This window comes from Rhea americana, unplaced genomic scaffold (genome assembly GCF_003343005.1).
Source record: "Rhea americana isolate MKP2758 unplaced genomic scaffold, rheAme1 scaffold_420, whole genome shotgun sequence".
NCBI classification, from domain to species: Eukaryota; Metazoa; Chordata; class Aves; order Rheiformes; family Rheidae; genus Rhea; species Rhea americana.
The window spans coordinates 276,569-299,181 of NW_028186558.1; the positions used below are offsets into that span (position 1 = coordinate 276,569).

The 22,613-nt window shown below is 42.7% G+C and overlaps 1 protein-coding gene and 1 long non-coding RNA gene across 2 annotated transcripts; one reads left to right on the forward strand and one right to left on the reverse strand.

Moving 5' to 3' along the window:
- The first annotated feature begins 604 nt into the window (after positions 1 to 604).
- LOC146590102 (uncharacterized) lies at positions 605 to 1,046 on the forward strand. The gene is made up of 2 exons (XR_014897071.1): positions 605 to 671; positions 814 to 1,046. It is a non-coding gene; the product is annotated as an uncharacterized LOC146590102 (long non-coding RNA).
- Positions 1,047 to 7,979: 6,933 nt separating this feature from the next.
- Positions 7,980 to 22,350, reverse strand: LPAR2 (lysophosphatidic acid receptor 2). Its single transcript, XM_085315179.1, has 3 exons — positions 22,116 to 22,350; positions 16,499 to 17,241; positions 7,980 to 11,793 (listed from the first exon to the last, which is right to left on the reverse strand). Exons 1-3 carry the CDS (start codon positions 22,154 to 22,156, stop codon positions 11,492 to 11,494), a joined length of 1,086 nt encoding a protein of 361 aa, XP_085171305.1. The 5' UTR covers positions 22,157 to 22,350; the 3' UTR covers positions 7,980 to 11,491.
- Positions 22,351 to 22,613: the final 263 nt, after the last annotated feature.

Below are 22,613 nucleotides of genomic sequence, written 5' to 3' on the forward strand. Positions count from 1 at the left end.
CCCCGCGCCGGTTCCGACCGCCTCCGGCGGCCGCTCCCTGCTCGGAGCCGCCGGCCCGCCGCCGCCTGGGCCCTGTCGTTGGCTGGTCCGCTCGCAGGCTTCGGTTCCTGCCCTGGCGTTGCACTTCGCGTCTCGGTCCGACCAACCTAAAGCGCAAAGGGATTGTCTGCAACCATTGCTTGAGAGGTGTCCTTGTCTGTAAAATTGCCTTTCTGCTCCACCAGAGGCCAAGTTTGTTCATTACAAACATTAGAAGACTCTGTTCTCATGGATTTGCAGCTGAATAAGGTCCATAGCTACAAAGTAGCACAGAAGAAGCTACTTTTTTTTAATGGAAGGTCACCCAGATAGCTTCATAGGCGATTTAGATATCTTCCTAAGCTGCTACTTTTAAATTACTGCAATATATCTAGACCTACAGATAAGAAAAAAAAAATACTTTAAAAAGGAGAAAAACACTTATATTAGGAATTTCCATGCCTGTGTAGAAGCACAGTGCTCTCTCTGACTGCCTCAATCATTGTATGTTTCTCCTTCCAAGTTTTACTTTCCAGTAGTATACTATGCTTATAGAATTTAAATCTTTTTACAGCTGCATCTCAAGTAGAAGCATCCTCTATGTTCCTGATTGCTAATGACTCAACACTTGAATCTTCACCTCTTAGACAAAGGTAAATAATTTCAGTATTGCAGTTTTAGCCTTGTTTGCTGTAACAATGACAAATTCTGCAAAAACTTTTTTTGCATTCATAGTCTGAAGTAGGTGTACATTCTCCTTCAGAACACAAAATTCAGGTTTGATCSCTCTCCTAGATCTTACGGCATCCAGGTCTCTACACCAACCAAACACATCAGCTTCTCTGGCTGCTCAGCAAAATCTTTATAAAGCAAAACAATCCCTCCTAGACCAGATGATGAATGATGAATGTGCTGCAAAGTGATACAGAGCTTTCCCTCCAGGGATGTTCCACACAGAATGAGCACAACGTATGGGTAATTGTTGAAGTAACTGTACTCTGACAACATTAAAACACCTTTTTTTTCCATTTTCTGTAGCAAATTCATGGAAGTTCTGGAGCAAAAAGTTTATTAGAAGTGGCAGTTATGGTAACAGGCAGGGTCCTTATCATCCTGCTGTGAGACCTGAGTTCACCACATCTTGATTGTCTGAAGACAGTGACATAGGTTTATTTCTACATCAGTCTCCTATTTAGAGACTTCTTATTCTTGGAGTTGAGCAGAATGAGCATAGCTCTTGTGCAGTGATCGCTTTCTTGCCTTTTTTTTTTTTCTTTAAATAAGTGACCCCCACATAGTGATCCTCTTTCACCAGATAACTCCAGAAAAGATATAGTAATTGTGACATGTATTTTACATCCATTCTTAATCCTGTTTGGCAGCAACTTCACTCCCCTCCCTTTTAGGGAAATTGTTCCAATTGGTTTAGCAGAAGCAGGATGGATGACCATGTTCTATTCAGCCCTGCCTTGCAATGAAAGATTTAATTTCTGTAAAATTAATCGGGATGAGATGAAGAGGGTGTTTCTTCACAAAATTTTCAAAATCTTGTCCATGCCATTAACTTTGACCCTTTAGTTCTTACCAGCTCAGAGAGCAATATGATTTGTACTTTTTGGGTAGCTTTTTTGTTAAAATTTTCACATATGAGTAATTAAAATTGAGTCTTAACATCTACATACAAGGAATGACAAAATCTACATTCTTGATTTCAGATTTACATGTCTTGCCTTAGTTATTTCGGGTAAGAAATTCTGGCCAAAATTACTAAGCAATAATAGAGAAAATAGTTTCATAAAGAAAGTATGGCTTACTTGGAAAGGCGCCATACTGCAACAGGGGGAAATGAAGACAGGAGAGATAGAGCGAGGCAAGGAAGAAAATGACAGTGGCAGAAGAAACAGATAAACACCACAATTCCCCGTGGTGATTTGGCTCTGAAGAATCAGTCCTTCCCCCTTTATTATCCTAGCTGAAATCAGCAAAATTACCCTGCTCATCAGTAAATTGGTAATGCCAGTAGTATTTATCCTGCAGCTTTAGGCAGGATTCTAGTTCATAACCATTTAGTGGTGAAGTTCCGTAGCACCCTAGAATCTTCCATCTATTACAACATTATATTACAGATTTGGAGCCTTCACCTTGGCACATGCCTGGCTTTATGAGCTGCAAATAGCCCCACTGAATTCAGCAAGGTAGTGACCCCCCACTTTGGGAAGCTGACCATGCAAATTAGTCTTCTTAGACTTTTTGTGCAGCATCTTCAATAAAAGATGTGGGCCTAATCCAATTCCTAGTAACGTGCATTAAAATCCCAAATAAGGTAACTGAAAGCAAAAATCTGGCTGCATGCACTTACACTTGTTGGGTAAGTGTACACTTTCAAAATGAAGGAGCTTATTTTCACCATGTCAGGAGCTGAGTGTTAATGACCCTGGGGCTCTCTGAGTACTCTGGGAATGCTGACTGATGAGATATAGAGCAAGCGCCACTGAAGAAATGCTGTATTTTTCAGCCTTTTGGTAAAATGATTAATAAACCATCTTTTCTCATTCACAAACTGCCTATAGAGGAAAAGGGAGCTGGGTTAAAAGATGACAAGAGATGAAATTGTCTCACAAAAGTTCTTGCTGATGCAGCCAAGGGAATAGGGAGAGCTGTCTCCAGCCCTCTGATAAATCACCCTGCACGTTTCGATAGGAAATGGACTAGGGTATAATTAGCAAGTGAATTCTCTCCTGTCAGCAAAAAAAAAGGTGTGTGTGTGTTGGGGGGGGGAGTTAATTTGAAAAATAAAATCAGGACTTCAGATGCCAACTGACAAGTTATAAGCTGAGACTGAAGCTTATAGAGCATAAATTCACATGGAGATTCACCCCCATTATAATCCATGCCGCATTGCTAGGAATTTCCATAGCAAGAGCTACAGTTCAAATAAATGTTTGTGTTGTGATGGGATTAGATTAGCTGCTGGACTACTGAGGACTCTGTTTGCAGTCCAAGGCATACAGAAATCATGCAATGGTGTGTTGGCAAATAAGTGACATGTCTGTCTCCCACTGAGGTATATTTCATTTAGTTACATCAATTCACAAGCCATAGCCAAAGGTTTAGATACTCTGGTCCTTTTGCCTCCTCAAAGCTAAGGCTAAAAGGCAGCTTCAGCACACTGTATAAGCACTAAAATAGGATGATGATGTATGATAGGAGAGACCTGCTTAATCTAGGTAGGCAAAGCCAAAGTGAGAGCTGATGGCTGAAAGTTAGGGTTAAAGGAAGTGGAGCAGTTTACCAAAGAGCAAACCAGACCTGCATTGCCTTAAGTCAAAGCTGTGCATCTCTCACCAACAGAGATGCTCTTACTCCAGCAGCAGGTGCAGATTCATGGAAAGACTTATCAGATGGAAATTGATGGCCTGTGCTATGCAGCCAGTCATATCAGATGATCACAACAGCCCCTTCTGACCCATAAAAATCTCTCTTTGGTGCTGTGAAAGTCCTATGTGTTTGGTGATGGCATTATGAATAGCTGTGCTTACTACCGTGCTCAGTGGGATCTGAATTGTATTAGGTTCCTCGCATGGATGGCATTGAACAAGGTCTGCAAATTTGTAAGAGCACAGCAAATTTCCTGTAGAGCCTGGGCTTCAGCTACAATAAGGCCTCTGATAGTCTGCAGTAGCCTTCCCCTGGACCTGCCACCAGACAGGGTGGCAAGCATATGGTCAATAGCAGCAGTGCCAGCAGTGGCTGTTTATTCCAGCATTTCCAGTAACAGCGACATGTTTCAGGAAAACACCCACTGATGAAGCTGCTGAACTCTACTGGCTTTGTCCATACCAACTTCAAGGACAGCCTCCTTGTGGGAGGTTGTACATCCACTTCTAAGGGGAGAAGGGGACACTAAGCGCCAGGCAAAGAACAGGAAGACACCAGTGAAAGAAAAACTGACCTGTATTGCCTCCCAGTGGATGCATGCTACAACACACTGCAGAACAGCTAAATTCATCCCAGTAGCAGCTGCTAAGATTAGACTGGCAGGCTAATTCCAAAGTGGATCTTACGCTCACCATTTAAAAATGGTCATTTGCAAAGATCTCAGCGGGCTCAGGAGAGCTGCATTCCATCATGCATACTGTCATCCTGTTCCTGACTTCTGTTTGTAGCTAATTCACAAAGCCTCAACTTCGAAGTGTTTATATATTTCTTTGCTACAGCCTCAGTAATGCCAAACATAGTTACTGTGTGGATGAAGAAGGCTACAGTCCATACCTCAGACCCCATGCTGCACTAAGCCATGCTGCTGATAATGCAAGAGGTTAAAAATGAGCGTGCAGCCTAAGCTGACTCTTGAGCAGCCTTGTTCATCATTCAAGCCAGCTCTGCGCTTTAAGTCAGACAAAGCACACTCTCTCCTAGCAGAGTTACATAAAGGCACAGTTCACCCTCAGCACCCTGAGGATATCCCATCTGTGCTAGGTTTACAGCATCCTCCTAGTTCTCTGGCTTTAGCCAGAGAAACATGAAGATATTTCTGAAGTGCCTCCTGGACTTAGAATCTTAGAATTAGTACGTTTGGAAGAGACCTCTGGAGATCATCTAGTCCAACCTCCCTGCTCAGCAGAGTCACCTAGAGCATGTTAGACAGGGCTGCATCCAGGTGGGCCTTGAGTATCTTCAGAGAAGGAGACTCCACAACCTCTCTGGGCAACCTGTTCCAGTGCTCCGTCACTCTTACAGTGAAGAAATCCCCCCTCACATTCAGGCGGAACTTCCTGTGGTTCAATTTCTGCCCATTGCCTCTTGTCCTGTCACAAGAGACAACTGAAAGGAGTTTGTCCCCATCCCCCTGACATCCTCCTTTCAGATACTTACAGTGATCTATCAGGGGTTTTGGCAGAAACCTTTCCAAAATCTGCTGTGGACTGTCAACTAAATGTTTTTTTACATCTAGATTAAAAAAACGCTAAATTACAACTGTTCTAGAACTGAAAGCTGCATTACACTCACTACAGCCCATAGCAGAAAGCATAAGATGCAAGGATACATCTTTGAACTCTATTTGTAATAAAGAGTGCAATTTCCCTGAACAGTTCAAGCAGCCAGAGAGGGGAAATGATAAAAATAAATAAATAAAATAAAAAGAGAGAGAGAAAAAAACACTTCAGTGGACATCCCCAAGCCATGGAGAAAGCAAGGAGAACAGACGAGCAGCTGTGCCAAAAGCACGTCTTTCTGTACCACCATGTAACACAGAAGTCAGTCAGCTATTGGCATCTCCAGATCTCACTGCTCTACCTTGCTCTGTTACTCATACCAAGACAAAAGCAAGCAGTAAGTGCTCAAAATGGAAGTTGGGTAGCACAGAAAAGAACATTTTATGACAGTGACTATACTGGGGCAAAATTCAATGTGCAAGCCCCTCACACCCTGGTTGGTGGCTCTTAAATCCAGATGACCACGTGATCTATGAAACCTAGAATAAAGACATTCTCCTACTGTCTTTGGAGTTTTTTTTCCACATAGTGCTCAGGGCTCAAGGGCATGACTGTAACACCTAGAGTACTAGGGAAATTTACAGGCACATTCTAGCATAATACGAGGCAAATCTTTCTGAGGAGCCATAGGTATGTTCCTACTTCCCCYCCCCCCCCCCCAATTTGTATTCCATGCTTTCAGCAAGGAGGGAAAAACCTGGAGAGTAAGGCAGAGTTCTAAAATGGCCATGGGACACAACTATATGCTTGGTCCTTTTTGTATATGCTCGCTCCTTTTTGGGCACAAGCCAAGCAGAAGTCAGATGAATGCTCTCTTACCAGTAAAAGTTTCTCTGAGAAGACTAGGGGTTGAAATTTATCACCAAATGAGTGTTACTAAAGGACAGTTATTTTCCCTACTTGGGAATGCAGGCAAATCAGAGCTTCTCCTTACCAATTGCTCCTGGTGCCTGCTGTAATCTTGTTCTGCTCACTCTAAAATTATTGGTCATCTTGCTGTGTCATTCCCCACCTGGGTGGGGTGAGCAATACTGGTTACAGTATTCATAAAGGGTACACTTAGTTTTGGAATGGGTGTCTGGCAGTATCTGCAGAAGAACCAGCTGCACGGCCCTGATGAACACTGTGAGAATGACGCAAGAGGCTCATATTCAAAAGGAATAGGCGTTAAAACAAAACAAAACAAAAAACCAAAAAAAAAAATGTACTAACAAACAGCAACCATTTCAGAAAGGCTTAGACACTCTGCAGGGGGTTTTATAGGATCAGCTGGAAGCAATGAATTTTCCTTCAACATCCCAATAGCTGAAGGAAATCAGCTTATGCCAAGAAGAATGAAAATAACTGGCTAAAAACCTGTGATACAACATTCACGTAAGATTACTAACTCCAGTGATCACAGAACAGCTACAGACTTAAANAAAAAAAAAAAGCCTAGTTTTCAGAGCTGGTGAACGCACAGAACATTGAACATTGAGTCCAGTCAATGACCGGAACTGAATGTGGTAATTAATCCTGAGACTAATTTTCAATTTAGCAAAGATCTCGAGCTATCACAAAAAATGTTCTAACTTGGAGACCTACCTCTAACTGTCACAGTATAGTTAAGATTCTCTTCTGTGACACTTGCAGCACAAAGAAAAAACCTGGTCAAGACAAACAGTTAAAGAGGAAGAAGCATCTTCTAGAAACATAGTTTGAAGCTGGACTAAGAGCTGTAACAGTTTTCACATGAAATGACACTTGTTTTTTTTCTCACTTTTGCTGTAAGTACAGAAGTCACATTCGCATATTTTGCAGAAGAGTAGACCATGAAGGGACTACCTCATGAAAGATGAAAGCCAACTACTCTCTGCTATTAGCCTTATGTTTTTTTGTAGAAAAGCCTTTCACAGAATTACCATGGGAAGTAAGTATCGTATCATCAGTGTGACCTTTCTTTCCTAAATTATCTCAGCTACCTGTGCCGTCCACTGCAGGGCAAGGGGGAACCACCAGGCCTCACTTCACCACTGCATTAACATGTACCTTAAATCAGGAAGAATTACTCATACTATAAGCTTCTAGGCTCTTGCTGGCTTTAAACTGGGGGATGCCCAATTCAAAGGGATAGGTGGCTACTAAACTGTCTACTGTATTATGCAGACTATGCCATTGCACTTTAAAAATAAACTCTTAGCGTGATATTCCAATATTGCTCAAGACTCACAAGAGCACAACTGCCTCCAAAGAACTCATCTTTTGCATTGGCTACACTTAAAGTAAGTGTATCAGCCACTTTAGCTTCCATTTTCCATGTCTCAGAAGGTCAGAATGATTAAGAACCAAAATTCAAAACCAAAACAAAAAAACCCTACCATTACCAACTTTCCCCTTTCCTCCTTATTCTGTCTGTTTCATTTCTGCGGGTTTTTTTTCTTTCAATAAAACAAACTTTCAAAGTCCATCAGTCCCCTACAGTATTAATCTCCAAAGCGTTACCCTCCCCAAAAACACACCAAAACCCATATTACTTTTGGCAGCAGCTTGCTTAAGGAATTTCAACCAGTCAGCAAGGCATGACCTCTCATTCCTGGAACCACACAGCCCTATCTTTGATCAAATTGTGTGTTCTCACTTGTCCCGTATTTGATCCCTTAAAAATAGTTCCTAGGTGTCTCTCCTTCCTCCCACCCAACACACAGTAAATCTAGAACAATCGCATGCCTCTCCACCATTAAAATAATAATTATGCTCATTTCAATCTGCATGGAAATTTGCACATTAAAAGAAAGTTGATGAAACCAGCAATGAACCTTCAAAAGCAGTTTCATACTGTGATGAAAAAAAGTTTTTTTCTTCTCAAACTGAACAGAAGGAGGGATATGGCCACACTGTCTTCTACACTAAGCTAAGACGCATCAGAGGCTGTGCATCATGAATTAGAAACAAAAAAGACCAGAAATTCCATAAATTTGACAGCATCCAACTCTTTATGCAATGATTAAAAGTTATATTTAAGGTCTTCTAAGCTGTTTTGGAAAGCTAACATGTAATTGGATAACACCACACCCTGTTTCTGCAGTGTCTTGCTTAGTACATAAAAGTGTGTAGAAAACAAACTGCAACACGATTTCTCCTTCCATGTAGTTAGATAAGGATTTGTGTTTCCAAAGAAAATTAAAAAGTAAAGGTGCCCTGTGGAATACTGAACAACTTAAAGTCATCTCATTTTGTGATGCATGTTCTGTATAAACACATCATTTATGCTTCTCCCTTCCCCCTCCCCCAATCTTCATTATTTGGAGATTTGTTAAAATCTTCCTCCTATCTCTTATGTCTCATTGATTCACCATCTCTTTTAAAATCTCACTGAAAACAGCACTTCTCAGGCTACTTTCTATGCCTTCTAATTTCCTGCTCTCTCATCTATTTCAGCCAGCTGGAAGCAGCTAGCATTCTAAGGGTCGCAGTCACTCAGGAAGAGGAATCGTGTTTAAGAATTCCAGGCAACCTCTCTGCATTCCTCATGGGTGGCAGCTATCACTTGGAGGCAAGCTCCATTAAAGGTTTGGGATTTTTCTTTCCCTTACTCTCATCAGTTGCTATTTTCATGTGCAAAAACATGCATTTTGAAGTTAGCTAGACCACAAGCTGCATTTATACATTCAGTTACCATTATTAAACAGACTCCATTTTTATACAGGAAGTATTGATATCCTGACTTTCCAGAGGACAGTCCCAGAAAAGTGTCTGCTTGGTGTAAACTCGTCAAATCATTGATAAATTTTCCAGCAAAGTTGTCTTACAAGAGTTCTTTAGTATTCACACTAGTTTGCTAACACTAGTTTGATAACCAAGATAAATAAACCATTTAAAATACCTCCAAGTCCCTCAAAGATCACCTGTACATGGTGATCATAAAACATCAGAAGCCAATTGTTAGTGATTTAAAGTCTGCCTATGTTGAGGGTACCTACATAAAAGTACTTGTGAGAGTAGGATCATACTGCTGTAACACAGCTCAACAGCTGCAACCCAACAGAACAGTGAGGTCAGGTTAGTTACCAGAGCCCTCTGGGAAGAATGTATACAGCTTATTAAAGGCCAAATTGAGCATAAAAGCCAACTGGAGTTCTTTTGCGAGCCATGTGTCATCTCATCCACTAAAAATACTCATTTATGACCAAGCACAGCATAGTCAGATCTCCCCACCACCACTGTTAAATCATGCTGGTACTGATCCCACACTTAGAGAATATGAACGCTCACATTATCCTTATAAATGAGAAAAAAACTTGACATATATTTACTTATAAAATAAACTTTACGTAAAGTAGGACTTATGCACCTTGTGCTTTGGGGATGGTCCTGAAAGCAGTAAGCAAAGGTCTAGTTTGTTCTGTGCCAGCTTCACCATTCTACGCAGTAATGATTTTCCAGAAGTTTACAATAGTCTTCCCCCTGCTACAGCAGACTGGCCACCTACTTCAGCTGTAGTGTGCACACATTCATTTTCACTGGAAAATATTTATATTTAGGAATCTTTGACAATAAAAGAAAACATTATTCATTACCTCAGCTCCTCTATCTGGTAGGTTTTAATAGCAATAAATTTTCCAAAACCAGCTGGGTCTAGTGTTTGAAGAGGTTGACCAAGGCTGTAATCATACACCCTACTTCGGCTGCAAACAGTTGACTGAAAGAGTTACTGCCTCCGATTTCACTTCACCCCCTCTTCCCAGAGGCTAACGCCCTCCAGATACACATGCACATTCCCGCTGGCCTGTGATATGGCATCACAGACAATCTACATAAGGGGCAGATCAGCAGCATGGCGGACTGCTCCATGGCAACTCACAATGGGCGTAAGCATCAAGGCCAGTATCTCTCCCTTCCAGCATCACAGCACAAGGCTGAGAAATATCACTTCCCCAGAGCCAGGCCTTCACAATGGGGATATTTAGTGGGGGAAGAGAAGAATGAAAGCAAGCCTCTGGGACAACAAATCATGGACCATATTCCAGGACTGTTTTAGTCAATCCAGAGTACTGTCATCTTAACGTAGTCACTATCTGACCATTTTCTGCAAGAAGTCTGTTGACATATTTGAACAGAAGTCCACACTGACTCAATGCCCTGGGTAATTTGTGTATTCTTTCTGCAAAGTCAGCCAAGGTGATCTGTCAGGAAACTGATCATCTGACAGAACCAGGCTTCTTAAAAGAAATTGTACCGAAGCCTTTAAATTTAGAATTTTAAAGAACTGCTTCCCATTGGCCTCTCTGCTCCCAGTAGAGCCCGTGGTAAAAGACTAGCTTTGGATTTGACTGACGCAGGCACCTTCACATTGTTAACAAACCATTAAGGTAAAAGAAACCTGGAGAAGTATTTACAGTTTCTTGGTCGTCATGAATATTCTCTTGCCAGCAAAGTATCTGTTCTCCAGTCACGGTCTCAAAAGCAAGAGTGATAGCTTACATTGTATGTCAGGTGCAGTAAATGGATTTACTCAGCAGAGAACTAGGTCCTACATGCACTAATATTAAATAATACTGCTAATTTCTTATGATGCTTTGCTGAGAGAAAGACTACATTTGAACAGATTGTTAACACATTATTTGAACAGCTGAGTGTTAAGGTACAAACTGCACACATTAAAACCTAAGGCAAAATACTGATTGCCTTGGAATCTAATGTAAACCTGTCCCAAAGGGCTTTCAGCGAGTAGAAAGATGGTTTCATGGGAATATGACTCATTCCACATTTATGAAAAGGCAATCAATTTGTGAATACCACCTTGTATCACTTAGCAAAACAAACAACTGCAGTTAGTTGAGGCATCATTCAACATTTTAGGAGAGTGCTCTTCACACATCCTACAGAAGCCCCAAATACTTTGAAATTCAGCAACAGACACTTGGGAAAACAACAATCTGCTTCTCAGGAAGTATTTCACAAACAGACTCCTCTCTCAAGAGGCCTTTAGAAGAATGTGACTTCTGAAAGTTACAGTTAGAATACAACCTGAACAAGACTCCCTTGAGAAAGAGAAAGAAGCTCTGTTTAGGAAGCAATGGGTAGAGCTTAAGAGCTTTGGGCTTTGACTCTGGAATATGCCACCATTGGTATGACTACTTCTGAAAGCAGTAATACTGAAGTACTAAGAAAATACCTTGTTCATGGAGAGAAGCTCACATGAGATTCTTGTTGCATGTAGCATACTTCTAGATGCTGCTAAATTAAATCAAATTTGCATTAAAAATAGCAGTCTTTAATAAGAATACTACTCAAAGTATGTTTGTCCTAAATAATGCACCATTCAGTTCCTTAAATGCTTCTTGTCCCCATATGGATGACAGGCATTTTATACAAACATTTATGCTTGAGAACATAAAAGCAGTCAGTACTGCTTTGGAAGCAGGTCACTCAGTCTCTGTGCTTTTGGTCAGAAAGGGTTGCTGTTGACCAGTGGAGACAAGCACGGCACTGAGGAACTAAATAGAGGAGTCCACAGTGAAGTGCCCATTCTGAGAAAGTGTTCTGCGGTCTGTAGTGTTTAACTTCACTACTGTAGGGGTGTATCTGGAATTCCTATAACAGATGAAGCAGAGGATCCTCCGGAAGGTGCTGCGCATCTCATTGTCCCTGTAAGAGTAGACAATAGCATTTATCAACGAGTTGATCTCTGCCAGCAAAAGGACGTATTTCTCCACAGCTAGAACATTGCAGCTCTTGCAGCCCAAGCCATCCAGTAGGAGCACAACTTGTCCCGGTGTCCAGCAGATAACAAAGGCACCTGGGAAGAGAAGAACCCTTGTTAGAGAAAAAGCAGGTTCTTGGCCCTGCCTGGCCACTCATCTAAGAGATGGATGCTCAAGGGAATTATTGCCCTTTGGAAACACCAGTGAAAATGGAAACACCATTTGGAAATAGGAAAAAAAAAAAAAAAAAAAAAAAGTTTCCCCAAGCATGAAGCAAAAATTTAGAGGAGGAAGACAGGATTCAACCAGAAATCATTCAAAATGGAGGCAATGATTCTTTTATCTAAATTACTTTCATTCAGGAAAAAAAAAAAGTTTCAAGTGGCATTGCTTACCTCCCTTTGTCCCCCTTATTCCATTTACAACGTAGAAGATAAAGCATCCATATTTTCTACTTATATGCTACTCCTTCCAAAAGGGGGAATGGGTCATAAAGTTAAGAGTCAAAGTACATTTTGAATGGAGTCATCTCTCCAGTTCATACAGTTATGGGGCTTTCAGTCAACAGTATAAATTCAGAAGAGTCCTAGTCAAGATTTGGGGCAGTTCAATGAAGTCTGTTTCATACCACTGCCTGCTGGGCAGAAAGTAACCAAACAATGGGCTGGTCAGCATGAAGACAGAGCTGGACAGGCTCCACAACTGAGTCAGTCAGGCCAATACTGTGTTCTTGCCACCACCTGCAAAGCTCTTTAGCAAAAGGATAATTGCTGTTTTGCATGATGGAGTGGGAGGTGCCTGCAGTTCCTAAAACCCTGCTTTTTACGGTCATGATTTTAACTTTAAGGCTGACGTAAATGGAGCACTCACCCATCAGTGCTCCTGGAACTCATGCATAAGGTTCTATCTTAAAGCATGGGAGCTGCACCCTGCTGTGCCTCCTGGGAAAGGGTGGAAAAGAACGGACTCACTGGGAACTTTAAGACTGCACCTTTTACTGAAAAACAGCTGACAGGAGAGAAAAACAGCCAGAAGAGTTGCACCAGAATGAGAGGCTGAATTTAACATGCTCATTAAATGAAAGTCAAAGAAACACAGGGAAAGGATCTCCTAAATTTCCGGTTATATGTTCCCTGCTGATTACAGGCAACTGTATCATGTAACCCTTTTTATTTAAGCTAATCACACAGAGGGCCAGCACAGCAGCCATCATATCCGGGCCAGGCAGCTTTCTCTGCGCTCACAGACATGACTTTGCTTTCTCCCAATTTAAAGTTATCAAAAATATAGACTTCTGGCTGTCCTGAAAGCAGATCCTGATACTTGTTCTTGTAATTTGTGTGGGCCTGCAGAAAAGGGACCTCCTTGCTTAGTGATGTAATGTTTAGAGACAGTTTATCAGCATCCACAATGAAAGCTAGATTCTGTACAGAGACTGGCTCCCAGCAGCATTAAATTAAGGTACATCAAAGATGGGAGCAGTGAACAGGTACCTAAAGTTTTAGTCTTGTGCCTGCAAGTCTAGTATTAATAAAGAAAACCAAATTCTTAACAATCTCTGCCCAGAGTGATCATTAATGACTCAGCTGAGCTATTTGCTCATCATTATATCCTGTCCAGCACAACTAATCTGTGGGAAAATCTGCTGTTGGTTTCTAGATGTACCTTAGACTTTTTATTACTGGTTTTCAGATAGGCTTCCGTATCTATTCTTAATGCTCATGACCTACAGGATTATAAACTGCAGGTACCTTGCCTTCCAATGAAGTGACACATACACACAGCTTCTACTACTCCCTCAGCTTCCTTACACACTCACCAGCAGCTACGCCCTCTGATGCATAAGGTGCAAAGTATTTCTCTGTGCAGAATCCAACTTTGCAGACGCCAGGGATCTAGGGTGGAGGAGGAATTACACCAGGGCTTTCACAGAGGAGAAAAAAAACCTCTGCTGTCACAATTGTCTGTACTCTGAGTCTGAACTGAGAGGTATTTTCCCAAATTGAGCAATTAAACCCTCTCGCTTGCTCCCTCTGCCTGCATTTCCTCCTGCAAAACGACTTGTACACAACTCATTACCACTTCTGACACTGCCCCACTGAGAAAGAAAAAAAAAATGCTTGCATTACTTTACAAGAATCACAAGGGCCTGACCACCACCCCTCATTGTCCCTCACCACTTTCCACATCAGGTACCTGCCTGTTCTGTCCATCCTAGTACTACCACCAGTCCCAATTCCTTGTGAAACCGCAGCAGCTCTTCTAAACCTTCTCTGATCCAACCTTTTTCGTAGCTTAAGGCAGAAGGCAAAGGCAGGCCAACTCAGGAGTATAAACATCGAGAAGAAAGAGACCTCCCAGAATAAGGAGATGCATTTTATTTTTCTTCCAGGCCAGTATTCCCATCCTGCTAACCCTCTCCTCCTGGTTGGTCTTGTGAGATCCCATAAAATTAAGCAGTCCTGCTGATCCCTCTGGGTGACCCTCTAATACTGTTCAGGAAGGAAGGGGAAACAAAACAAGCATTCCTCCACTCCTGACTATGCAAAATACATGAGGTAGCAATTCTTCAGCTCTGCTGAACCTCTGTGCTGCATCTGATCAGCTCCACAGCAGCTATGAACTCCTTGCTGACAAGAGATATGGAGCGACTGTCAGGAAGGGAAGAGGACATCACACAGACAGGAACAGGCAAAATAGCCTACTTTCGCTATTCACAAGTTGCAACAGGACTCGCAAGCTCATGTGCCCCCAACAGTGACGCAGGGAGGAGGCAGACAGCTCTTTCCCCATTGCCCCCGCCCCTCCCCTCCCCCGCCGAGCCCAACTCTGCCAGCGGGAGTTTGCAAGGGAGTAGTAGTCTTTGTTTGCAGCTACGAGGTTTTACTGACGGAGCAAATTCTGCACTTATCAGAAAAGATTTGCAAGCAAAGGATTGTCACCATAAGCCCGGAGTCGAGTTGCATTGTAGAAGATCTGAACACACTGACTAATTTCACTGAAAAACAGGGAAAAAATCTATATATTAAAGCATGAGGCAAAAGCAGTTGAGAAAAATCATGAATGATATGCTGCTGAAAGCACAATGCAGGAGTGCAATAGCCTCTGTTATTATAAGATCGCTAGTATTTCACAAACATACGGCACCTTTCAGAGACACCCGCGAGCTCTTTGCGCTGGTGTGCTGCTGCTTATGGGTTAAAGAGCAGAAGCCTCCACACAAAGAACCTATAAAATAAGGACAAAACTGGGGCCAAACTCCTCAGATACATGGAGCAGAACTGTTTCAAAGAAGCTTTACCAACTCATATCAATAGCTTAGCCGGCTTACTAAGATGCACAGCACTGGGCAGAACAACATATACCTGAACAAAACTAAATATCCTGGAGAGGTAGAGCCTCAAAATCAACCACTTCCAGTTACTGATCTACTTCTATTGCACTATGAACTGCTAATGTAGACAGAGTAACTCACAGGCAGTTAGCACTTTGCTGGAGAGCCAGTGATCATGGAGAGTAGCTTTGACTAAGTTTAGAGTTTTCAGTGACATATTTACCAGAACAGATTGAGACCCAGTACTAAGCTGTTAAAGAAAGAAAGAAAGAAAGAAAGAAAGAAAGAAAGAAAGAAAGAAAAACACAACACCTGACAGAAGCTTAGTGCTCTATTCCAGTAAACAGTCTGTAGAATTTGGACACAACTTCCATATTATTTTCTGTTACCTTATAATGTCTGTTCTCTGCTCATTGTGCTTTCCATCCTTTAAAGAATGTTTAAAGTGCTGCTTCTTTATAAGGCCTCATTATAGCTCCTAATTTCATGCACATTTTTAGTGTGCCTTCTCCATTTAAGAGTAGAATGCATAAAAGAGCCTCTTACTGTCCAAAGCATCTGCACTTTAGTAGCCAGAGACATTAAGAAATCAAATTAATAACAGTCCCTCTTGTCTCTGCTAACCAGAGGAGCAGCTCCTGAGCACAGCCATGTCAGAAGAGAAGAGATGAAGAGATTTAGGAGCTTGCACTCTCCTCTTACTGCACAGTTGCTCCAGTTACAGCTCATACAAATTCAAGAAAGTTAAGTCAATGTTTTTAGCTCAGCTTCATTTAAGAAATAAACCTGACAAGTGTTGAAGAGAAGAACACAAAGTGATAATTTCTCCAATGACAAGAAAATAATAGGATGAGCTAACAGGACATTAACAGTTTCCAATACAAACAAAACAGTAGAAACAGATAGATAAACAATTTGTTATCCTAGCAAGCAACTAACAGCCCCGGAGCTGCTGTGCACGTCCTACAGTACCCACTTTTAATGCTCATCCAAGCATGGATTGGAGCAAGAACATTTCCTGCTCTTCCTGAGTAAAAAAGGATCCTTCATAGCACTACTGCAGAGAGTCAGAAGTAAGCACACTGACTAGCTGAGAGCTTGCCTAGACTGCAAGTGTTCCCTGTAGCAGCTGGTCACTTTTATAACCCCTGTGTCACTGTGGATGACACCATGGGTAGGATGGAGGCATTGGGAAAGAATCCAAGGAAATGCTAGCAGCCAGTATCCCACAAGACACTTCCATGAGGAGCTACTGCTCCCACCCATGGGCTAGAGCAGTTCTGAAACCACTGAGATACCCAACAGCCAAACCAAACCATCACCCCAGCAGCTTCAGACATCAGGAAAGCAGGAAGTTGCTTCGTAATATTCCTAATTGTCCAGAGCACCTTCACCTCTCCAGCCCTGCACAACCCAGGACGGAGGCACAAAGCATAATTTAGATTAACCAAAGCAAGCAGACTTACTGAGTATAATAGTGACCGTCTTGACAAGGCTGATCATGGTCTCCTTGTAGCGGGGATGGAAGCTGGTGTGCTTGGACATCCGTGTCATCTTCCTTTTGACATAGATGAAGATGTGTGTGTACACGACCACCATGATCAGGAAGATGACCAGGTTGGAGATGGCCCAGAAGGTCAAGTAGCTCCTGCTGTAGAGCGGTGCCATGCTGGAACACTTTTCCAGGGCACAGAGGCAGTGCCAGCCATAGGATGGGATGAGCCCCAAGAGCAGGGCTGTGACCCAAATACAAAAAATCAGGATCATCACACGCTGGTTGGACATTTTGCTGTGTAACTGCATAGTGAAAACAGTCTGATGCCTTTCTACAGCAATTGCCAGTAGGTTCACCACAGAGGCGGTCAGGCTGGTGTCCAGCAGGCTCTGGCGGATGAACCAGGTCTTCAGGGAGAGCTCTGCTGTCCTGGGCCCCGTGTGGAACATGAGAAACATGTATGCAATGCCAGCAAAGAGGTCAGCAGCTGCCAAGTTCCCCAGCAGGTAGTAGATGGGATAGTGGAACCGCCGGTTGATGACAATAGCAGTGATGACCAGCAGGTTGGTCAGGAGCACAATGACACTCACTGTCAAGCCCAGGGCAACCACCAAGACATCCTTTGTCCTCCAATATGTGGTCAGCTCTTTACGGCTGTTGTTGTAGAAGAACCCCACAGTCTCATTGTAGAAACAGTGCTTCATCGCTGCTGTCCTAAAGAGGGAAGAGAGTCTCATTAGCTTACTGTGTCCATAGACACACACACTCAGCTATTACAGCCCAGGGAGATACAGTGCAATAGAAGTGCCTTTGACACAGATGGACTTGGGAGTGGAGCTTGAAGCATATAGAAACATCAACAGGAACCACAAGAAACTACTGTGCTTGCAACAGAACTATACATCTCATGGGCAGACTCCTCATCTGTCCTCAAAGTTATATTGAAGATGCAGTGAAACCTTGAATGCTGATGAGGAATAGGAGGTTTGCCCCAATCTGATAAGGGATTCTCCCTGTCCCAGTCCAAGTAGTTTTGCATGAGTGATAGACATAACTATTACTGTTGTCCCAGCTGTCCTATTTCAGGAATGTAAAAACAAAGAAGTAGCAGAGAAGTTTATCCTAGTCAATCACTAAGCACTACTCTATGAGTCTTTGCAGCTGTTGCAGTCCCCAGGACTGCTGCTCCTAGTTCAGTGAGCACATCTTATGCTGCTTGGGGTAATTTTATCTTAAAGTCTAATGTACCTCACAGCTGCTTCTTACCACTGCTCTACATCCAGTGCTTGCTGATCTTTCCAAAACAGACAAGTATTTCCCAAACTCAGGACCTAGAGCTGGGCTGGAAAACACTCCTTAGCCCAGAACAGTAAACGGTAGGAAGAAGTCAGCATATACTGCCATGGGACTGGATCTTTGGAAAAGCTGGATAGTCTCTAACGTCTGCAGCAATCCTAGGCTACGTAACAGTGCATGGGTCAGCACCCCATGCTTCAGAGTATCAACAGGTAAATCACTTGGGCAGGAAGCAACTCCCTCCTTCCCTTCCAGGTCTGGAAGGCATTGCAAGGCTGCAAATCAAAACTCATTGAACTCACTGGAAAAGCTTGATCGGAAAAGATACATTAGTATCAAGGAAGGGCTTTTCACATTTCTTTGAAGCACTAGGCACTGCTGGAAAAAAGACCATATCAGCTATTTCTCTCTGTCAGAACATTAAGGTTTAATTTTCAAAGTCCATATACCTCTCTGATAATCTATCTTTCTGTCCTGCGGAGGACCAAACAGGAAGCGATAATAAGTTAGAAGGTGCCTTCTTTAGCTTATGCATTCACAGTGTGAACTTAAACATGGTAATTGACACTTCTGTTACTTGTACATTTTGTGAAGTTACCCTATCACAGCAAGTGAAACAAAGTGATCAGGATTCTGTAGGAGAAGGAAATCAATTCATCATGGTATGCCTCTTCTTATTTGGAGCTGGATTTCCTTTCTTCTGTAAATAAAGAACTTTCATATACGCAATTATTACTCCAGAGCTACCCCCTTTTCTGCCCTTTTGTTTTCCACTTCCTCCTCCCCCTGTCCCCCCAAAAGTAAAACCTCCCCCAAAGAACTCAAAACATTTTTGGTCAAGCCTGAATCATTCCTATCTCTTTTCAATCTCCTAACCTTTTTAAAATACAAATATATGAATAATTTGCAACCCCAGACAATTACAATGTCTCATTCTGTAGCCCAGGAAATGGACATGGAAGGGAACAGTGGGCCCAATCACAGCTTCAGGGCAGTCAGCAGGTTCATAGCGTTTGCTTTCTTAGAGCTGGTGATCGTGTTCTGCAGTCAAAGAATTCCCTGGCACCTGGCTGCAGGAGTTTCCCCTGCCACATGGGTTATGAAAAGAATAATTGAGTTCATTGAACAGACTAATCTTGTTGTATAACCATAAAAAGAATACAGCATCATGAACAAACTAGAGGGATGAGGATAACCCGGATTATTACACCCTGCAACATACCAGAAATTTATGTTTCTTTCCTAACCAAGAGCTTGGAAACCTCAAGTCAGGGCTGGCTGCAATCCCTGCCAGAAAGGGCAAACTCAGTTTGGAGCCTCCCTCTTCACAGCACTGTGAGATGCTGTAATATGACACATTTTTTCCTTACTCTAGTGTGTTCTGCACATTAAGTCATTGGTTCTCCATGTCCTTTCATGAGCTCAACTGTCATTCTCATTTTAGAGAAAGTATTACTGAGGCCATGCAGCAAGAGTACCATCCTGTTCAGACAGGAAGAAGTCGCAGAGTTCGTGACTTGCAATTCACCATAATTGCCATTGAACCAAAAACTCAGAATATTGCTCAGAAATCTTAACTGGTTGTGCCTCCCTCCATTCACTAGACAGCAGCTGCTCAGTTTTCCTGGACACTTGAGTAGCAACTCTTGGTGCAATAGCAACATGGTTGTTAGTAACAGGCAGGTGAGGTCATCACAGGCAGGCCAGCTTATTATCACCTGCACCGCACCCACCTCTGCCTGCACACATGCCTGCTTGTGCAAACAAGATGGCTGGGCCTGCAAAGCATATCATACTTGCAGCTGAACTTTTGATCTCAGCTGCTTAATAGGTTCTTTACCTGCCTGCTTGAGTATATGGCTATCTTTACCATGAGATGAGAAAGCTATACAGCCATGAACTAATTTACTTTAAAAACCTATCCCTGCAGCAGGTTAGGGAAATACTATTATTCTTACAAATACTGATGGGAAGAAGAAAAATGAGATAGAGGAATCAACCTGCCTCATGGGCAATCATGAACTGGTACTGTAACAACACATCCACCCTTCCTCTCCTTTGAGCCCTCAATAAGTAATAGGGAGTCTATAGATCCCAAGCTATAAAACTGTTTAGGAGAGCGACATGGTCCAAGTGCAGCTCAGGCAATGAAAGCAACCAAATAGGTTCTGCAGACTTACAGTGTGGCAAGTTGGCAGATGACTGGAGTTTTTGGCTTGAACAATGGAAAGCGATGGAAGAATAAGGAAGGAAAGTTTGGGAATAGGAAGAACATAATCACTAAGAGTCACAGGCAGATAAATGGTCACCAGTGTAGGGCATCTCAGGGAGGCAGTGGTCATTCTCCATTCATGTGGAGACATAACATCCAAGGCTATGCTATTAAACTTTGAAATTTAAATTACAAATCGAGAAGGAAATTGCTGATGAAGTTAGATGAATCACTTCAACTTTTTAAGACTACACACACGGATGCCTAGGAAGAAAAGCAGGACAGCAGGGGAGAAGAGGCTGGAGGAAGAGAGACTAAGGTATAATCTGGGTACAGAGCACCCCATGATTATCCAGCTGTATAAACAGGAAGCAAATGTCAAACGCCATTTAGCCCCGTTCACATTTTTGCTGTGGAGTGGCATTAAGTGTCTTCCTTCCCCCTCACTCCCATCCCCTCAGTTTATAAAAGAGTTATCTGACACAATGAAGATCATCAGGGAACTTGTCTGTGCACGAAGACAGCGTAAACCATGCACGTTTGTGGTTTGGTTTTGTTTTGGTTTTTTAAGTATTGAAATATCAGGATGAAATAGCATGTTGATAGAGCTGGGTTTCTAGTCTCAGCCATTTTTAAACCAGCACTGTGAAAAATTAAATCTTGATAAGAACTAAATGTAATAGCTAAAATTATGGAGAGCAATCTTTTTTTGTGAAAATTAAGGATTCGGCAGTTATGATAGGCCCCATAAACTTCTTGTGTAGACTGTGTGCTTACTTGCAAATTGTGGACATTTTGTTCAAAACACTATACAGGTATTGGTTCAATAGTACTTTTATCGGGGGTGGGGATTAGTGAGCTGTATAACCCACTAAGGAACAGTGTTCTGCATGTATAATACTTGAATCTAGAGAAACAGTCCCCCAGCATTAATCCTAATGACAATGTCTTTAATGTTACTTTAGACAACACCTAGTTTGAGTGCAGGAAAGAGTTTGAGAGTTAGCAAATCCCTCCGAAATGTATGGAGGTTACAAACTAGATCTCTGCAAGACTAAGCTGGGTGGGGTCCAGGAGGTACTGACAGGTAAAAGCCTGTGACTGGTCCTGGGAGCTTGTGTGCCATTTCAGTGCTACTCTGCAATTAGAAAACTGACCTTGGAGCTCTGCATCAAGGGCAGACAGTGCCACAGATCAAAATTTAACAGACAGGCTGGGGAAGAGAAACACCCTACCCACAGCAGCAAGCAGATAGAAAGTCAGGCTGGTGCCATGATGCACAAAGGAGCTGGATGAATCTATTGTTCAGTGTCTGAGCAACCCACTTCCAAGGGCTTACAGTCTTCAAGATCTCACAAGATTTTTCCTTACCAGTGTTGTTTACTTGGTAAAATAAGATACTAGTTACAGGCAACAACAATTCAGCAGCCCCTTTTCTGAGAAACACAAACCCATACTCTTCTCTAACCATACTACCTCAAACTCTGCTTAAGTCTCTTCTTTAAAACCAAACACTGCTTGCAAAGCAGTACTGGATAGGAACCACTGCTCTGTGTGAGCACACAAAATGAGTGCAAAATGCATCTCTTCTCCTTGCCTGAGCTGTTATCACTTTACACAAGCTATCTTCCTTCTTACTCAGTTAATTACTGCACTAGGTTCACAGTAAGTTCAGATTCCCGGAAAGTAAAGATGCAAGTGTCCTTGGTTTTTTTTTTTTTCTAATTTCTTTGCTTGCAAAAGTGGAAAATGCTACTCAGCTGCCTGAGGTCTGGGAAGATGTTCAATACTTGTGAGCAGAGCGATATCCAATGTAGTGTGGAAATGATTAGGGATGAATGGCTGGATTTTTTCTCCCACTAATAACCACAATCAGTGCTGACCAAAACAGAACAATGGATCTCTAGAGGCTAACTCAGCTCATAGGGACTCTAATCCAGCTTGTTTTACCACTGTCCACTGCACATGAATTTACATGGCCAGACATTCAAGTTCCTGCTCCCCCCCCCCGCCTTTTTTCCTTGTTTCTGTTTAAGCCATAAACAGTAAAAGGTTTTACTCTAAAGAACAGCATTCTTACCTGAAGCCACAACCACTGCATCCAAACCTGACATTTAGCATTGGTCTCCCCACCACAGGAAACCAGGGCAGCTACTCAGCAAGGAGATCCTCATTTCTGGAGGACAAAGGTGCTTTCCAAGCAAGAGAGCCAAGGGCTTTACGGGAAAGTTTAAAACAAGCGTTATGGCCCCAGAGCGTGTCACGGACAGCTCTGAAACACTGCTGCTGAAAGGCAAGTTTGCAAGAGCCCTGAAGAGCCCGTCCCTCCTTGGGCCCTCCCCTAGGCGGGCCTTACGAGGCCGCACACATCGGCCCGGGAGGAGACGCGATCCACCCAGGGGCTGTAACCCGAGTCCTTGCCTCCTTTATCGAGGCCAGAGTCATTTTCCAAGCACCTCTGGTCCTGGAGCAGCTGGTCTGGTGCTAGCTGGAACAAGTTTGCTCCAATCTTCTGGTATCACACTCCTGGCGGGAGGAGCGTGAGCACGGCCCTGTTGTGCCAGAGCTGGCACCCTCT

Coding starts and splice junctions, on each gene's coding strand:
- LPAR2 (XM_085315179.1), bottom strand. CDS start 22,156: ATGCTAAATGTCAGGTTTGGATGCAGTGGTTGTGGCTTCAG. Junction 17,242..22,115: donor TGCAGTGGTTGTGGCTTCAG/GTAAGAATGCTG, acceptor TTCCCTCTTTAG/GACAGCAGCGATGAAGCACT. Junction 11,794..16,498: donor GACGGTCACTATTATACTCA/GTAAGTCTGCTT, acceptor TTCTCTTCCCAG/GTGCCTTTGTTATCTGCTGG.